The sequence below is a fragment of the Amblyraja radiata genome, chromosome 4, assembly GCF_010909765.2.
Source record: "Amblyraja radiata isolate CabotCenter1 chromosome 4, sAmbRad1.1.pri, whole genome shotgun sequence".
Classification (NCBI taxonomy): domain Eukaryota; kingdom Metazoa; phylum Chordata; class Chondrichthyes; order Rajiformes; family Rajidae; genus Amblyraja; species Amblyraja radiata.
Window position 1 is genome coordinate 76,072,312 of NC_045959.1, and position 17,942 is coordinate 76,090,253.

A 17,942-nucleotide genomic window follows, 5' to 3' on the forward strand; every position below is an offset into this window, starting at 1 on the left:
TATTTACCATTTGTAAACCACCTAAATTATGTGCCCTTTCTGCTTAAAAATATAAAAATTGTTTCTAAAATGTGCAATGAATGGTTCAGAAATTTAAGAGGCATTTTACTATTGGAAGTCAGGCGTGCTCCACCAACAGGTGGGAGACTTGGAACCCTAATGGGCCTGTCCCACTTAGGCGATTTTTCAGGCAACTGACACGTTGCCGGCAGTCACCTGAAAAACCAACTGGAATGGAGACTGTCAGTGGCACACACACATTGCCTCCTTCACCAGCCCGTTATGCAGGCGGAGCGCTGTCTGAGAAAAATTCACACAGTGCAAAGCTAAGGTGATACCGCGATGAACAGGAAGGTTGGCGCATGAATTAAAATGGCTAAAGCACAGTGTACGGTAAGTCCTTTAAAAGAGGGGGAAGAGAGAAGGAGTGGAGACAACTTTTAAGAAGCCAGAGACACACGGCTGTGAAGCTCGGCGGGCATTTAATATTACTGGTCGGTTATCCTTAGTTCTGAAAACTACTGCTTACGTTTTTTTTCCCCAATGAGATTCATCGGTCAGCACCGGCTACAACCTACGAGAACATTTGACTTCCTGGCAACCCACCTACGGCAAGAGAATTCTCGCTACTCTCCATGGCGGCTTCATTCTAGTCATCGCTAATTTTTCAACATGTTGAAAAATTCGCGGCGACCAGTTCCCGGAAAGCCAGAACTCCTCATGACCATGAAGGCGACTCCCCGGCAACCACCCGTGAACATGTGGTGACTGCATAGTCTCCTGCAGTCGCCTAAGTGGGACAGGCCCATAACTCGGATACAAATCTAACAATAAATTAGAGGTTCTTTTATATAGTGCAAAATAAATTTCAGAAGGGATCAGGAGAATATTCTGAGGCTTGCAATTTGATGATACCCAATTTTAATGAATTTGCACCTTGTGCAGAACAGAATCTAAAGTTCAAATTAGTCATCTTGAATGTATAATCTATTAGATGAACCAAGAGTACATTCACATGCACATATAGATTTCAATTATTTACAAAATTCCAATAATGTGAATATAATTAACTAAGATAACGTCAGTTGACAAATATTTTAATGCCATTTTGAGCAAATTTTCTTGTAATTATGTATATACTCCTGGGAATGGCACATCTGCAACAATAGCCCCTCAAATGGGCTTAATCACATCCAAGATACCTGAAAGTTACTTCATATCGCATTTAATCTTTTGTCAGTAATTATAAAACTTGTTTTTAGCCTCCAAAGGAATCAAGGCATAATCTTCATTGTGGGCACCTGACCATATTTGTGTAAACTGAGCACCTTTTAAACTAGAATTCATCCTACTTTAAAAACAACAATAGATTTTTAAAATCCATCTGTTTCCACAGACAATCTACAATGACATGAATGGATTTTGAGCACTGAAATGATAGTAAAATAAGCTACCAATGAAACAAAGCTTGGGTCATGATAAAAATCCTATGAAAAATATTTCTACCAACTAAAGACTAGTCTTAACCAAATACAATTGACTAGATTCACACACATTATTAACGTTAAAGGAAATACACAACGTTAAAATAATGCATATTACTATATCTTAATGCCAAACACCTCTACATAGCAACTAAAATCCAATAGTTTTAAAAAGTACAAAATGTGGACAAATGCAAGTACAATTATTTATATTCCCATTGTTTCCATAATTGGAAACATTCAAAAATATAGTTGATCTTGCAAGCAATCACGCCAGAGATCTAATGTTTCCATGCATCTGAATTTTCTGCTTTGGTAAGTTATCTGAGTGAGCATTTCCACAGAATAGATTTATTTTCTTAAATGACTACTCAAATTTGTGGTTACGAAGCTTCAATAAGTCAGCTCTTGCCTCATGTTATTTTAGAAAAAAGTGCAAGAAACACGTCATAAAAGATTTTGAAAAAAAGGCACTTAATATTGCAGCTTCCAGAAAATAATTTGTTTATCTTCTCCTCCTGTTATGATACTGCTGCATTGCTCATTCATCCACATACATGTGACAGCACCTGACAAAAACAAAAGAACACCAATTATATCAGGTGATGTTTTGTATAGATCAATTCCTTTGGCAATTTGCAATACACAAAAATAGGCTTTAAGCAGGAATTAACTAAAATAGGATACAAAAGCAAAGCTATTTAGAAAAATCAGGTATTTTCAAAATCATTGCAGTTTACATGGTTCTGAAGTCACCGTTCAATGTAACAATGATTATTTTCTAATGTTACAATATTGTTGATAGCCCAATTCAGTACGGTCTTCACTGATACTCTGAAAATTTAAACTTTTTTTTTTACAAAGCTGAATTGAAATAATCCCACACTACTTCCATTAATATAAATTAGATGGCAAAATATTCACAAAGGATCAAGAGGAATTATGATTTTATCCATTGCCATTGAAACTAAATCTATTTTCAAAATAGGCCAACTTCCACACACAAATGATAAGTACATTAGTTGAACACTCTAAGCATATCTTGTCCAGAATGTAGTTGGTTTAAATTTCAATGGTGTTCATTAAATCCATTTAGATGTGGGAATTGTATTGCATAAACTGAGTAATATGCTGTGTTTGGTGGCTAAGAGTGTTCATTGTTTTCAGAACCACAGCCTTGCAGAAAACCAGCAGCTTCAGAAATGAAGAGGGGAAAACAAACAAGTATCTTCTCTTGTCCTCTTGACTAGAACCATTTGCAGAAGATCTTAATTTATTGTAACTAAGATGTAGGACAATGACAAGTGAGGTGGGACTGGGGAGCTCTTGGTCTCCCCATGTATGAAATAGACTTTGAGAGGCCAAGAGCAGATGGGAATTTAATTTTAGATTGGTAAGAGGATTGGTTTAGTGTTTTCCTGACTAAGGAAAGGAGGGAAAATTATGTGGGAAAGTTAAACAGTTTCAAGTTACTAATGGGGAAAAGGGCGTTAAGAAAATAAGTCATGGTTAGCTTTGGTTCTCAGAATAATTCCACAGTAATGAGTACTCTTGGAAGACAAGACTGAGCAAGACTCAAATTAACATGTACCATGCTCGATTTGAAGAGGAATGGCTGAGAAAGTCAGGGCCAGGGCAGTTCTCTTCTGCATCCTTTGGTGGAATGAATAGGGTGAGAGAGCACAAACAGTTGTGAGAAGTAGCAATAAATAAATCAACAGCAGCAGTGGAAATATGCACAAAGGTCAAAAGACTCGACCAATGGGAGTCTCTGCAGTTGTGAGCTACTTGCAGGAACTTACACCTGCTTGTGGGGGTAAAGTAGGAATTGGGCTTTTAAAAGAACATGACATGAGGCATTGATGTTACACGCATATACGGTTGTCATCTGGACTGAAATCAAAAACATCCTTATGCTGTTCAGTGGAAGACACAAGATTCAATTTTAAAGTGGTTGAGCATGCCATACAGTTGATCAAATTATTTTGCCTACCACTGATGCCACCGTAATTCAAGAAGGTGATCCATTAGCTACTTCAACTCATTGCATAGCTCCACCAACCACACCTTTTCAACTACGAATATTATTTTTAAAATGGCAATTGGCTCAGGATGAAGTCAATGTGTAGGAAGGAACTGCAGATGCTGGTTTACACTAAAGGGAGACATAAAATACTGGAGTAACTCAGTGGGACTGGCAGCTTCTCTGGAGAAAAGGAATGGGTGATGTTTTAGGGCAAGATCCTTCTTCAGACAGAAGGGAGAGGGAGACTAAAGATATAGAACGGTAAGGTGTAAGAACAACATATCAAAGCAGACGATGATCAAGGAAATGTACAATGTTTCATTGTTAGCTGGGGGAAGGTGACAACAAAGCATACAATCAGTAAAATTAATCAGGAGAGTGAAACTAGTCACAGAACTAGGGTGGGGGAGCGACACAGAGAGGGAAAGTAAGGGTTACTAGAAGTCAGAGAAATCAATATATCAATGGTTGTAAGCTGCCCAAGCAAAATATAAGGTGGTGTTCCTCCAATTTGCATTGGGCCCCACTCTAACAGTGGAGGAGGCACAGGACAGAAAAGTCAGTATGGGAATGGGAGGGGGAGTTAATTGTTTGGCAACCGGGAGATCGCATAGGCCTAGGCGGGCTGAGCGGAGGTGTTAAGTGAAACAATTGCCAAGCCCGAGCTTGGTCTTCCCAACCTCTGCTCACTCTCGTGCATATGACAATCTAATCTGTTTTGACACAGTTTAAACTTAATGCAACCTGTTCATCTCCATTAAGAGGATCAACTAAATTTAGGACATCATAATTTGTATTTTTACTTGAGCATGTTTAAATATATTAAACTTTCTCAACTGGTTTGGTTTTTCTCATATTTTAATTTTTGAAATCAGGATGGTTGGGTAGTGCAGTGGTTGACACTGCTGCTACATAGTTCCAGAGACCCATGTGCATTGCATTGCCTTGGGGAACGGGTTGCGTTGGGGGACCAGGCCTCCCGTGGGGGCTATGGGTGAGTGGTGGAATATTGCGTTGGGGGGACTAGGCCTCCCGTGTGACAGGGACCCAACAGTTGGTCTAGTATCCCTCTAAACCTTTCCTATCCATATATCCGGCCAAGAGTCTTTTGAATATTGCTATTGTACCTGCCTCAAATACCTCCTCTGGGAACCCACCAGCCCCTGTGTAAAAAAGATGCCTCTCAGGTTCCTATTAAATATGTTGATGGACATAGCAGAGAGAACAGGTTACTGGGAAATAATTGAGTGAATGGGGTTGTTCTGTGTTAGTATAGACTTGATGGACTCATTGGACTTTTCCTTTGACATTGAGCAAAGCCTGGGTCATGGCCCATATAGCATTCAAAGCTTTTTCTGCTGCTTCATTGACGGGTTATGCATATTTCAGCATTACCTGCAGCCTCTCTGGTCCTCATCATCATGGATCAGAACGAGCGCAGGCAGCATGTTGGCATCCACGAATCTGGGAAGGCCAAGCCTGAATTTACACCATAAATCAGTGGCAAGTGCAGCAGCATGTAATGGCCCATTGAAGATGAGTACAACATTTTTGGCCAATAGAGAGATGATTTCACCTTACACATTTGTTTTTCTCCATCTGAAATTGACTGGGATAGTTTTCAAAATTGTCTTCTTTCTGTTTATTGTTTATTTGTTTATTTCTTTGGGGCTAATCGCAGTCCACCACACTAACAATGCTATCACACCAAAAATATATAATGTGGAAAGAACCTGGATTATGCTTCAGCAATGGACCTTCACAAGTCAATTTGCAATAAAGATGCTACTGTCCATTATGGAAAAAGGCATTGGACAAGGGAGTTCCAATATTTAACCCTCAGTAATTTCAAAGAAAACACTACACTAGATTAAATGCAAGGAAAAATAAGATTTCTGTGATAGGCAAATATAGAAAAAAAAAGTCATACCTGAATGTGCAATAATCTTTTTGGTCATTTTTGCTGCCATCAGATCCCACACTACAAGTTCTCCAGACTGACTGCCTGAAAGAACAGTGTTTCCATCCCAGCAAAAACACCTGTACATTCAATAAAATATTCCGATTATTTTGTTCTGATTCTCAGAATTAATATTCAACTTCATTTCATAGGCCGTCTATTTGTTTCAAGTACGGCAATCTCATTGATTTTATTAAAATGTTATATTCCTAGCTTTTACCTTTGTTGCTGATCTGTAGGCAAGGAGGAGATCAGCATCCCTGTCTGTACGTCAATTACTTTAAGACAACAATCTTCTCCCGCACTGAGAACGTGTCGACTATCTGCAATTGTTATGTTCAATAAGTTAGCAGAATTTACTCAACTCAATAATATATAACACAATTTTACATCAAATTATCATAAACTTAATCTGGAGCCACAAGGAACTGCAGATGCTGGAATTTTGAGCAGAACACAAAGCATTGGAGTAGCTCAGTGGGTCAGGCAGCACCTTTGGAAGACATGGATAGACGATTTTCAAGAAGGCCCTTCTTCAGGCTGATTGTATTAGGGGGAGAAAGCTGGAAAATAACTCCTCCCACTATAATCAATCTGAAGATGTGTCTCACCCAAAACATCACCTATCCAGGTCCTTCAGAGATGCTGCCTGACCTGCTGAGTTACTCAAGCACTACATTCTAAGCTTAATCTGCAATTTAAAAAAAAAAGTTCAGGTAATTCTGCTGTAACACAATAGTTGCATTCTTAAAGGGCTTTCTCACGGTGCGACCTGAAGCAAGACTTAACAAGAGTTTAACATCGTGGGAACCTTCTGCGATAGCAGTACGGCATTCGTGGACCACTGAGGACCTCCGTGGCGCTAACGGCAGGTAGTCGTGTAACTTTGTAAGGTCGGGAGAAAATTCAAACATTTTTGAATTTCTCCAAGAGTGACTTGAGCAGCGTTGCAACATTGTAAGAACGCAGATGCCAGTGCGATATCCGTAATGACACTTGCGGGTACCGTGGGAACTCCTGCGAACGGTAAACCCGGAAGCTTGACAGAAGGGACATAAGGCGAGTAAAAAAGGTGGTCTCAATATCGCCAATGGACCATGTGTCCATCGAGGATGTCCCACCTAATTGTCATTGTTTATGTACAGGAGAACAATTTAATGTTATCCATGATTTAAAAACATACAATGCTACAGATGTAAAAGTGCTGTTTTTGCAGGGAACAGACAGACTTTTATAAGATAAAGGAAACTGCAAAAACAGCACTTTTACATCTGTAGCATTGTATGTTTTTAAATCATGGATAACATTAAATTGTTCTCCTGTACATAAACTAATGTATTGTTATAGATACTCACTACTGGGGAGGCAATCTCAAATCCACCTTGATCACCCTCTCCCTGCTCCAAGGAGCCCACAGGCAGTGGTATCTCTGGCATCTCCTCTTGCCTCTCCACCTGTCTCTCTTGCTGAGTCTCCTCCTCATTTACCTGCATGGCTAAAAACGTTCTGACTTTCTTTGACCCCTTTCTTTGCGCTTTTCTGAGAGGCATCTCTGCACGTCTTACTGTGAAAAAGATTCTCAAACAATGACAATTAGGTGGGACATCCTCGATGGACACATGGTCCATTGGCGATATTGAGACCACCTTTTTTACTCACCTTATGTCCACTCTGTCAAGCTTCCGGGTTTACCATTCGCAGGAGTTCCCACGGTACCCGCAAGAGTCATTACGGATATCGCACTGGCATCTGCGTTCATACAATGTTGCAACGCTCACCAAAAAGTGCTCAAGTCACTCTTGGAGAAATTCAAAAATGTTTGAATTTTCTCCCGACCTTACAAAGTTACACGACTACCTGCCGTTAGCGCCACAGAGGTCCTCGGTGGTCCACGAATGCCGTACTGCTATCGCAGAAGGTTCCCACGATGTTAAACTCTTGTTAAGTCTTGCTTCAGGTCGCACTGTGAGAAGGCACCATTAGGAAAACTCAAATTATAGAAAATTGTGCCATAAAAAGGTGGGGGTTAGGGGCTTGAGAATATCACATGGGCAATAACAAAGTTATTTTCCTGTAGGATTTTCAAAACTTAAGTTATTTTTTTAATAGCTACAAATTTACCGCAAACTCACAATACTAAATTAAACTAAAATACTATTATTTAATAGTATTGTTACACAAATGTAATTATAAGTGATTGCTTGGCGCAGCAATTCAGCGCAGCAAAACTACGTATTTGATACAAAAACATTTTGGAACGAAACATACCAGGACTGAACGATACATCATTGACAGTGCCTAAATGGCAAGGAATTTGATGTAAAATTGTGAAGTTGGTGAGATCCCAAATGCTAATGGTCCCTTCTTTGTTGCCTGAAACAAGCATTGTGCCTATAGGATTCAAGCAGATTGTATTTACCTGTAAAGAAAAATACAACTAATTTACTATCACAAAACGAAACAAAACTTAAATTTTGAGAGACTAGAAACAGCGATTGCTGTAATCTTGAGGAAAGAAATGCTGGAGAACTCAGCAGGTTAGGCAGCATCTGTGTATGGAATGATGTGATGTTTTGGGTGGGACCATTCTTCAGTGATTGGAAGAGGGTGAGAAAGCTGGAAAGGAGAGGCAAGGGGAGGGTAAAGCCTGGCAAGTGATAAGCAAAGATCTTATAGCTCCGCTATAGGATCTTTGGTGATAAGTGGAAACAGCTGAGGATTAAGTGACAAAGGCTAGAGGTGAAAAGGAGAGTCAAATAAGGAAAGAAGAAAAGTGGAATGTAAAGCCAGAGGGAGGAATATGGGGGAAAGGGTAATAAAAGGGAAATATGGAACCAAAGGAAACATATGGAAAAATGTGTGCTCATTGGGGAATATCACTTGAAAATGGCGAATTCAATGTTCATACCATGGGGTTTTAAGCTATCCAAATGGAATATGAGGTGCTTGTCTTCCAGGGTGTGTATGTTGAGTAAGCTAATCAGTGCTCTCTTTCTTCTTAATGATGTTCCAAACAGTTGATTTTGGTAAGCCTAAGGTTTGGCTGAACACACTGGCATGACAAATCACTGCTAGGCATGTTGTTTGTGTTTTGATCTTTTTCCATATCTCTGATATGCATATCCGCATTTTTAGGTAGTTAAAAATGTCACAGCACACCACGGAGGCTTTATTAAAAAAACACATAACAAATTAAAAGAGTAGTGTACACAAAAGGATGGTAGATAAAAATGCTGGAGAAACTCAGCGGGTGAGGCAGCATCTATGGAGCGAAGGAATAGGTAACATTTCGGGTTGAGACCCTTCTTCAGACTGATGTGGAGGTGGGGGTGGGGAGCGGGAAGAAGAAAGGAAGAGGTTGAGACGGGAGAGCTGGGAAGGGGAGGGGAAGGAGGGAGAAAGCAAGGACTACCTGAAATTGGAGAAGTCACTGTTCATACTGCTGGGGTGTAAACTGCACAAGCGAAATATGAGGAGCTGCTCCTCCAATTTGCGGTGAGAGTCACTCTGGCCATGGAGGAGGCCCAGGACAGAAAGGTCGGATTCGGAATGGGGAGTTGAAGTGCTGGGCCACTGGGAGATCGGGTTGGTTAGTGCGAACCGAGCAGAGGTGTTGAGCGAAGCGATCGCCAAGCCTACGCTTGATGTAGAGCTGCTGACACCTAGAGCAACAGATGCGATAGATGAGGTTGGAGGAGGTGCAGGTGAACCTCTACCTCACCTGGAAAAACTGCTTGGGTCCTTGGATGGAATGGAGGGGGGAGGTAAAGCAACAAGTGTAGCATTTCCAGCGGTTGCAAGGGAAAGTACCAGGGGAGGGGGTGGTTTGGGTGGGAAGGGACGAATTGACCAGGGAGTTACGGAGGGAACGGTCTCTGCAGAAAGTCGAAAGGTGAGGAGATGGGAAGATGTGGCCAGTGGTGGGATCCCGTTGGAGGTGGTGAAAATGTCGGAGGATTATCTGTTGTGCGAAAATGGCGGAAAATTATCTGTTGTGTGAAAATGTCTCCTCCTCTCTAACAGTTTTATTCTTGTTTCTCAGTCTCATAATGACTTCTTTGACTTTCATTGGCACAGCTTTGATCCTCATTTTGATAAACAGCAATAAAAGTTTCCAAAGGTGATGGAAAGACTGGAGGAAAGACAGAGCTCTCATTAAGGAGGCAATTAAACACACCTAAGCCATTACAAACACCTGTGAAGCCATGTGTCCCAAACATTATAGTGCCCTGAAATGGGGGGAGGGGGGGACGGACGGACTATGTATTAACACAGCTGTAATTTCCACATGGTGAAACCAAACTGTATAAAATTACCCTTTAATAAAATCTGATAATGTGCACTTTAACCACAAGTGATTTTTTTTATTACAAATCTCAAATTGTGGGATGCAGAGGCAAATAAATAAATGATGCTTCTTTGTTATGCAGGGCACTGAAAATCTCTTGCTTGACTTTTCAGCAGTTTCAAAACAGTTCTGTGGACATAAAAGCTCCATGGCCCTTTGTAAAGCATAATTCTCCCCTTTGGCCTGAGCAATATTCTTTCTTAAATCACCATAAAATTCTGTTAACGCTGATCAAGTTATGCTTATTATAACGTGTATCTAGCCTGTATACTGGCTAAGTATTTTACGACAATGCTGAAGACGTTGGTGTATAAATATTAGCAAAGTATTATAATCAAGCCAATGCTGAAGACGTTGATGGAAGACGCATGTCTAGAGACAAAAGAGGAGCTTGCCAGCTGCATGGAGGACAAAGATGTGTGGTGCGTCCGTCACCGTGCACGTCGGAAGCCAGCTAATGTCGCTAATGTTTTCAACAATTTAATGATAATAATAATTTTAATCTCCATGTACTTATGTACTTCAGGTGGTAAAATGCAGAATAAATGTTTTCTGTGATATAGACTCCTCTTTGCTCCCAGCTGTTGAATGAATAAGTTTATTGGCCAAGTATTCACGTAAAAGGAATTTGCCTTGGTGCTCCACCCGCAAGTGACAACATGACATACCGTGACAGTTAAGAATGATACATAAAACATTAAACATTAATAATAAAACATTATTGATTAAACATGTGAATTAAATAAAATACCAGAGCAAAAGGATGCTACAGATTTTTGGTTATTGAGTAGAGCAACTACTCGTGGAAAAAAGCTGTTTTTATGTCTGGCTGTAGCAGCTTTGACAGTCCAGAGTCGCCTGTCAGAGGGAAGTGATTCAAAGAGTTTGTGGCCAGGGTGAGAGGGGTCAGAGATGATCTTACCCGCTCGCTTCCTGGCCCTTGCAGTGTACAATTCGTCAATGGAGGGAAGGTTGCAGCCAATAACCTTCTCAACTGATCGGACGATTCGCTGCAGCCTCCGGGTGTCGTGCTTGGTGGCTGAGCCAAACCAGACCATGATGGAGAAGGTGAGGACAGACTCTACGATGGCCGTATAGAATGGGACCATCGTTGCCTGTGGTAGGTTGTGCTTACTCAGCTGCCGCAGGAAGTACATCCTCTGTTGTGCCTTTTTGACTGTGGAGTCGATGGTAGCCCCCCACTAAAGGTCCTTGGAGATGATGGTTCCCAGGAACTTAAAAGACTCCACAGATGTGACTGTGGTGTTGTTGATGGTGAGTGGGGTGAGTGGAGGGGGAGCTCTCCTAAAGTCTACAATCAATTCCACTGTCTTACAAGCATTGAACTCCAGGTTGTTGCGATGGCACCAGGACGCCAGCTGTATTACTTCCTGTCTGTAGGCAGATTCCTCCCCATCCTGGATCAGTCCAATCAGGGTTGTGTCACCCGCAAACTTGAGAAGCTTGACAGAGGAGTCAGTGGAGGTGCAGTCATTGGTGTAGAGAGAGTAGAGGAGAGGGGAGAGTAAGCAGCCTTGCGGTGCTCCTATGCTGAGGGTTTGCGGGTCCGAGATGTGCTTTCCCAGCCTCACATGCTGCTTCCTGTCTGTCAGGAAGCTGGTGATCTTCCGACAGAGGGGTTCAGACATAGATAACTCGGAAAATTTGGAGTGTAGTAGCTCTGGCACAATGGTGTTGGATGCTAAAATCAACAACATCCTCGCATTGGTCCCCTGGTGGTCTAGGTTCTGGAGGATGAAGTGCAGGCCCAGGTTGACTGCATCATCCACAGATCTATTGGCCCGATAAGCAAACTGCAGAGGGTTCGTGATATTTTTCAGCTTAACCAGCAAAAGCCATTCAAGTGTCTTCATGACTACAGAGGTCAGTGCGACAGGCCTGTAGTCATTAAGACCAGTAATCCTTTCCTTTTTGAGTATAGGGACAATAGTGGAGACTTTGAAACAGGCAGGGACAGTACAGGTTAGCAGTGACTGGTTGAAAATGTCTGTGAAATTGTCAGTTGTTCGGCACAGAGCTTGAGAGTAGATGGGGAAACATTGTGCAGTCCTGGAGATTTCTGGCTTTTCTGTCTTCTGAAAAGCCTCTCCACCTCCTCAATTTTGATGTTGATGATGGAGAAATGATGTTGTGCAACACAAAGGGTGTGAAGTGGTGATTGGAGAGGGGTGGGTGGGAAAGGGTCCAGTGTTTTCAGACTGGAGTCTTGCTTTAAGTATGAGTGAAGTGGTGAATGGGGAGAAGTGGGTGTAGAAGGGTCCAGTCTTTACAGACTGAGGTCAGGCTATGAGTGGGAGTAAACTGTTGGGTGGAAAAGGGCAGTCTTTTCAGACTGGAGGTGCAGGAGTAGGCCATTCGGCCCTTCGAGCCAGCACCACCATTCAATTGTGATCACGGCTGATCATCCCCAATCAGTACCCCGTTCCTGCCTTCTCCCCATATCCCGACTGCTATTTTTAAGAGCCCTATCTAGCTCTCTCTTGAAAGCACCCAGAGAACCTGCTTCCACCGCCCTCTGAGGCAGCGAATTCCACAGACTCACGACTCTGTGAGAAAAAGTGTTTCCTCGTCTCCGTTCTAAATGGCTTACTCCTTGTTTTAAGTAGGTGTGAAGTGGTGAATGGGGAGGAGTGGTGCATAAGGATCCATTCTTTGCAGACTGGGGTCTGCCTGTGTTTGTTGTGGAGGGGGGGGAGGGGGTACCAGGGTTACGTTTCAGCTTGTCAAACCTGCAGTAGAACTCATTAAGCTCGTTGGTCAGCTGACGATTGTCCAAAGAGCGGGGGGCTTTCCTCTTGTAGCTGGTGATTTCTTGCAAGCCTTTCCAAACTGAAGATGAGTCACTAGCTGAGAACTTGCTCCTCAACTTCTCAGAGTACCTTTCCTTGGCAACTCTGATTCCTCTTCTCAGCTTGTACTTGGCCTGCCTGTAGAAGTCTGCATCCCCGCTCCTGTAGGCCTCCTCTTTAGACTGTCGGAGCTGTCTGACTTCTGCAGTAAACCAGGGCTTGTTGTTGTTGAACCAGGTCAGAGTCCTAGTTGTAATGCAACCTTCCTCACAAAAACTGACATATGATGATACTGTGTCCGTATACTCATCGAGGCTTGTGGTTGCTTCCCTAAACACATTCCAATCCGTGCAGTAAAAGCAGGATTGTAGGTTCTCAATGCCCTCGCTTGTCCAACTTTTCGTTGTTCTGACCACAGGCTTAGCAGCTTTTAGTTTCTGCCTGTAGGTCGGAATAAGGTGAACCAGACAATGATCAGAGAGGCCCAGACCCACCTGGGGAACAGAGCGATATGCGGTCTTGATTGACGTGTAACAGTGGTCAAGTGTTCTCCCCCCTCTGGTGGGGCAGGTAACCTGAAGTCTGTACTTTGGAAGGTCACGGCTGAAGTTAGCATTGTTAAAGTCCCCCAAAACAATGACTATGGAGTCAGGGAAGTCACTCTCTACCCTCATTACCTGGTCAGCGAGTTGTGTTTGCACCTCACGTACGCAGGCTTGTGGGAGGGATGTAAATTCCAGAGAGAATAAAGGAATTAAATTCCCTCGGAGAGTAGAAGGGTTTGCAGTTTATAGAGAAGGATTCTAGGTTGAGAGAACAGAAATTTGACATTACCGTGATGTCGCTGCACCAGTCCTGGTTGGTATAGAAGCATATTCCACCGCCTCTTGATTTCCTCGCTGCCTCCACTTTGCGGTCCGCTCTGTGAAGTTTGAAGCCAGCCAGTTGCAGCGCGCTGTCCGGGGTCGACTCACACAGCCAGGTCTCGGTGAAACACAGGGCAGCAGCTCGAGAGAAGTCCTTGTTTGTCCGGCACAGGAGTTGCAATTCGTCCACTTTGTTATTGAGAGAACGTACGTTTGCCCGGAATATGCTCGGGAGTGGTGTATGTGATCCTCATCGCCGGAGTCGGGTGAGTGCTCCAGAGCACTTCCCACGGGTCCTCCTCCGTCTCAAGACCTTGAACGCAGCCACAGCCCCACCGACGAGTGTGTCCAAATAATCCAGCGAATGAGAGAAATCCGGAACGATGTTTGGAGGTACCGTATGTCCGATGTTTATGAGTACCTCTCTCGTGAAAGTAATCTTTGTAGGGTTTTCACAGATGACACAAACGAACAAACACATACAAAACAGCAAGGAGCAGTACACCGTGGCAGCCATCGTTGGCGCCAGCAGCAGCAGCTACACTGTTGAGGTATAGATGTCCTATACCTCATCTTTTTCTTCAGCAGAACAAAGATTTGATATTTGCTCATGTTCTTTTTTGAAAATCGGAAAAAAATATCCTGCTTTGCTTCAAGCTTTGGCAATAAAGGAAATTCTATTGACCAAAATACTTCCGAACTGGCTACTTACACCCGCCTCGTGTTCCAGCTCAGCCATTAGTTCACAGTTATTCTTCCGAGAGGTAGAGAGATCAGCTGAGGGGCACCTCCAGACCTACGAGCAACAAAAGGTAATAGCTAATGATATTCAGATACCAAAATGTAATTATTCACCATTTGTCTCTAATTAATAAATTGTTAAATGTATTTTATGAGACAAAAATGTACAATAATGGAAAAAGCATTTTTTTTAACATACCCAAATGTAGAAATATTGTTCAGCTATTACTTTTAAACATTTAATGGGTTGAAAGTACAGCGCACAACAAAACTATTAATGGTTTATTTGTTGCTTAGTTACAATAAACTAAGAGTGAAGCAGCATTCTGCAGCAAGGTCGCGCTTGCCGCATGCAGGTCGCATGCCCGTGGGACAGGCCCTTAAGAATAAAACTGCCAAACAGCCAAACCTTAGGCTTACCAAAATGAACTGTTTGGAACATCATTAAGAAAGAGAGCACTGGTGAGCTTACTAATCGCAAAGGTACTGGTAGGCCAGGAAGACCTCCACAGCTGATGACAGAAGAATTCTCTCTATAATAAAGAAAACCCCCCAAACACCTGTCCGACAGATCAGAAACACTCTTCAGGTGTGGATTTGTCAATGGCCATTGTCCGCAGAAGACTTCATGAACAGAAATACAGAGGCTACACAGCAAGATGCAAACCACTGGTTAGCCGCAAAAATAGGATGGCCGGGTTAGTTTGCCAAGAAGTACTTAAAAGAGCAACCACAGTTCTGGAAAAAGGTCGTAAACAGATGAGACTAAGATTAACATATCAGAGTGATGGCAGAGTATGGAGGAGAATAGGAACTGCCCAAGATCCAAAGCATACCACCTCATCTGTGAAACACGGTGGTGGGGGTGTTATGGCCTGGGCATGTATGGCTGCTGAAGGTACTGGCTCACTTATCTTCATTGATGATACAACTGCTGATAGTAGTAGCATAATGAATTCTGAAGTGTATAGACACATCCTATCTGCTCAAGTTCAAACAAATAGACTGGATAAGCTAGATGCCAGAAAAAAATTCCCAATGTTGGGCGAGTCTAGAACCAGGGGCCACAGTCTTAGAATAAAGGAGAGGCCATTTAAGACTGAGGTAAGAAAAAACGTTTTCTCCCAGAGAGTTGTGAATTTGTGAAATTCCCTGCCACAGAGGGCAGTGGAGGCCAAATCACTGGATGGATTTAAGAGAGAGTTAGATAGAGCTCTAGGGGCTAGTGGAATCAAGGGATATGGGGAGAAGGCAGACATGGGTTATTGATTAGGGACGATCAGCCATGATCACAATGAATGGCGGTGCTGGCCGAATGGCTTCCTCCTGCACCTATTGTCTATTTTTCTAAAACTCATTGGCCTGCAGTTCATGATACAGCAAGACAATGATCCCTAACATATTGCTAAAGCAACAAAGGAGTTTTCAAAGCAAAAAAAAGGAAATTCTTGAGTGGCAAAGTCACTCACCCGATCTGCACCCAATTGAGCATGCCTTTTATATGCTGAAGAGAAAACTGAAGGGGACTAGCCCCCAAAACAAACATAAGCTAAAGATGGCTGCAATACAGGCCTGGCAGAGCATCACCAGAGAAGACACCCAGAGCAACTGGTGATGTCCATGAATTGCAGACTTCAAGCAGTCATAGCATGCAAAGGATATGCAACAAAATACTAAACATGACTACTTTCATTTACATGACATTACTGTGTCCGAAACATTATGGTGCCCTGAAATCGGGGGACTATGTATAAACACTGTTGTAATTTCTACATGGTGAAATCCTTTCATACGGATTTGTACGACAGAAAGGCCACGGACAGCACCGCCTCCCAGAACTTCCTGTCCTCTATCACAGAGGTCTTGGAGGACAGCAAACGGGAGAGTCTAGACCAACCACTGACCCTAGAGGAGCTGACTGGCTCCATCCGTTCCTTTGACTCGAGTAAAACTCCCGGAAGCTATGGCTTACCGGCCGAGTAGTATTCGGTTCTATGAGACTGGGTGGGCCCGGACTTGCTGGAAGTGTACAACGACACGCTTCTAGCCGGCAGCATGTCAGACTCCATGAGGAAGGGCAGCATCACCCTAATCTACAAGCAGAAGGGGGAGATGAAGGATATAAGGAATTGGAGACCCATAACATTGTTGAATGTCAGGGCTCGAAATTAGCGGTTGCCTGGGTGCCAATGACCACCCAAAGTGCTGCCGGGCAACCTAAATGCCGAGTCATTTTGCCCGTCTTGGCACTGCAGATACTGGTTTATACCGAAGATAACACAAAAACAGGAATAACTCAGTGGATTAGGCAGCATCTCTGGAGAAAAGGAACGTGACGTTTCGTGTCGGCGGCGACGACGTGGTGCGGAGCAAAGATATGGGGTGTGGGGTGACGGAGGGTCGGAGTGAATGACGGGCCCCACACAGCAGTGGCCAAAGATCTTATGGGACAGCGACAGCGGCAGCGATAGCGGCTCCTCCTCCTCCTCCAGCACCCGGCCCGCCCTGATAGCGGCCGCTGCTTGCCAATCCGCTAACGACGATACCGCTTTCAAAACAAACCCTCCCGCACGCCGAGGTTGGTAGGAGGGAGGGCCTCTTCCGCCGTCTGAAGCAGCTGCACCACTCAGTCCCGCACCTTCCTGTTGGCTGGCGGAGGAGGGGAGGCGGTGGCAAGGAGATCCCAACCGCCTCCCCCGTTGGCGGCAGCACTTGGCGGTGGACAGGGACGGCCAAGGCAGCGGGGCTATGATGCCGTCCGTGTCCGATGAGTGCTGACCTTCCTTCCCACCTCCCCCCCCCCCCCTCACCCTCTCTCTCTTGTACCCCCCCCCCTTATCCTGGGACCCTCCTCTCCACTGATCCCAATTCCCGACTCTATTCAGTCCTCGCTGACAACCCCTGTGCTCCCCTCCCAATCTACCCCCCCCCCCCCCATTTATTCATCTTGCACTGATCTCCCCATCCACCTCGCATTGATTCTCCTGCCACCCCACCTTCCCCCATCCATCCTACACTGGTCCCCCAATACATCCTGTACTCACCCCCTTTCCCATCCATCCTGCACTGCCTCCCCATTCATCCTGTACTGATCCCACCATTCATCCTGTACTGATCCCCTCATTCATCCCGTACTGATCCCATCATTCATCCTGTACTGATTGCCCCATTCATCCTGTAGCGATATCCCATTCATCCTGCAGACCCTCCGATCCACACTGCACTGACTCTCCCATTCATCCTGTACTGATCCCCCATCCATCCTGTAAAGATACACCCATTCATCCTGTAGTGATCCCCCATCCATCCTGTAGTGATCCGCACATTCATCCTGCACAGACCCTCCGATCACACTGCACAGATCCCCCCCATTCATCCTGTACTGATCCCCCATCCATCCTGTAGCGATACCCCATTCATCCTGTACTGATCCCTCTATTCATCCTGTACTAAGCCCCCCATCCATCCTGTACTGATCCCCCCCCCAATTCAACCTGCACAGACCCTCTGATCCACACTGTACTGATCCCCCCATTCATCCCGTACTGATCCCTCCATTCATCCTGCACTGACCCCGCCCCCCATCCATCCTGTACTGATCCCCCCTCATTCAAGAAGAATGGGAGGATCAGTCTGAAGGAGGGTCGACCCGAAACGTTGCCCATTTCCTTCGCACCATAGATGCTGCCTCACCCGCTGAATTTCTC

At 44.0% G+C, this 17,942-nt stretch overlaps 1 protein-coding gene across 1 annotated transcript in view; it reads right to left on the reverse strand.

Moving 5' to 3' along the window:
• Positions 1-898: 898 nt before the first annotated feature.
• Positions 899-17,942, reverse strand: part of nsmaf (neutral sphingomyelinase activation associated factor) — a 93,067-nt gene continuing 76,023 nt past the window's right edge. Inside the window, exons 27-31 of the mRNA XM_033019769.1 lie at positions 14,207-14,290; positions 7,739-7,889; positions 5,691-5,793; positions 5,441-5,550; positions 899-2,053 (exon numbers count right to left, since the gene is read on the reverse strand). Of these exons, the coding sequence (XP_032875660.1) occupies positions 1,959-2,053; positions 5,441-5,550; positions 5,691-5,793; positions 7,739-7,889; positions 14,207-14,290 (543 nt within the window). The 3' untranslated portion in view covers positions 899-1,958. The remainder of the gene's footprint in view (positions 2,054-5,440; positions 5,551-5,690; positions 5,794-7,738; positions 7,890-14,206; positions 14,291-17,942) is intronic.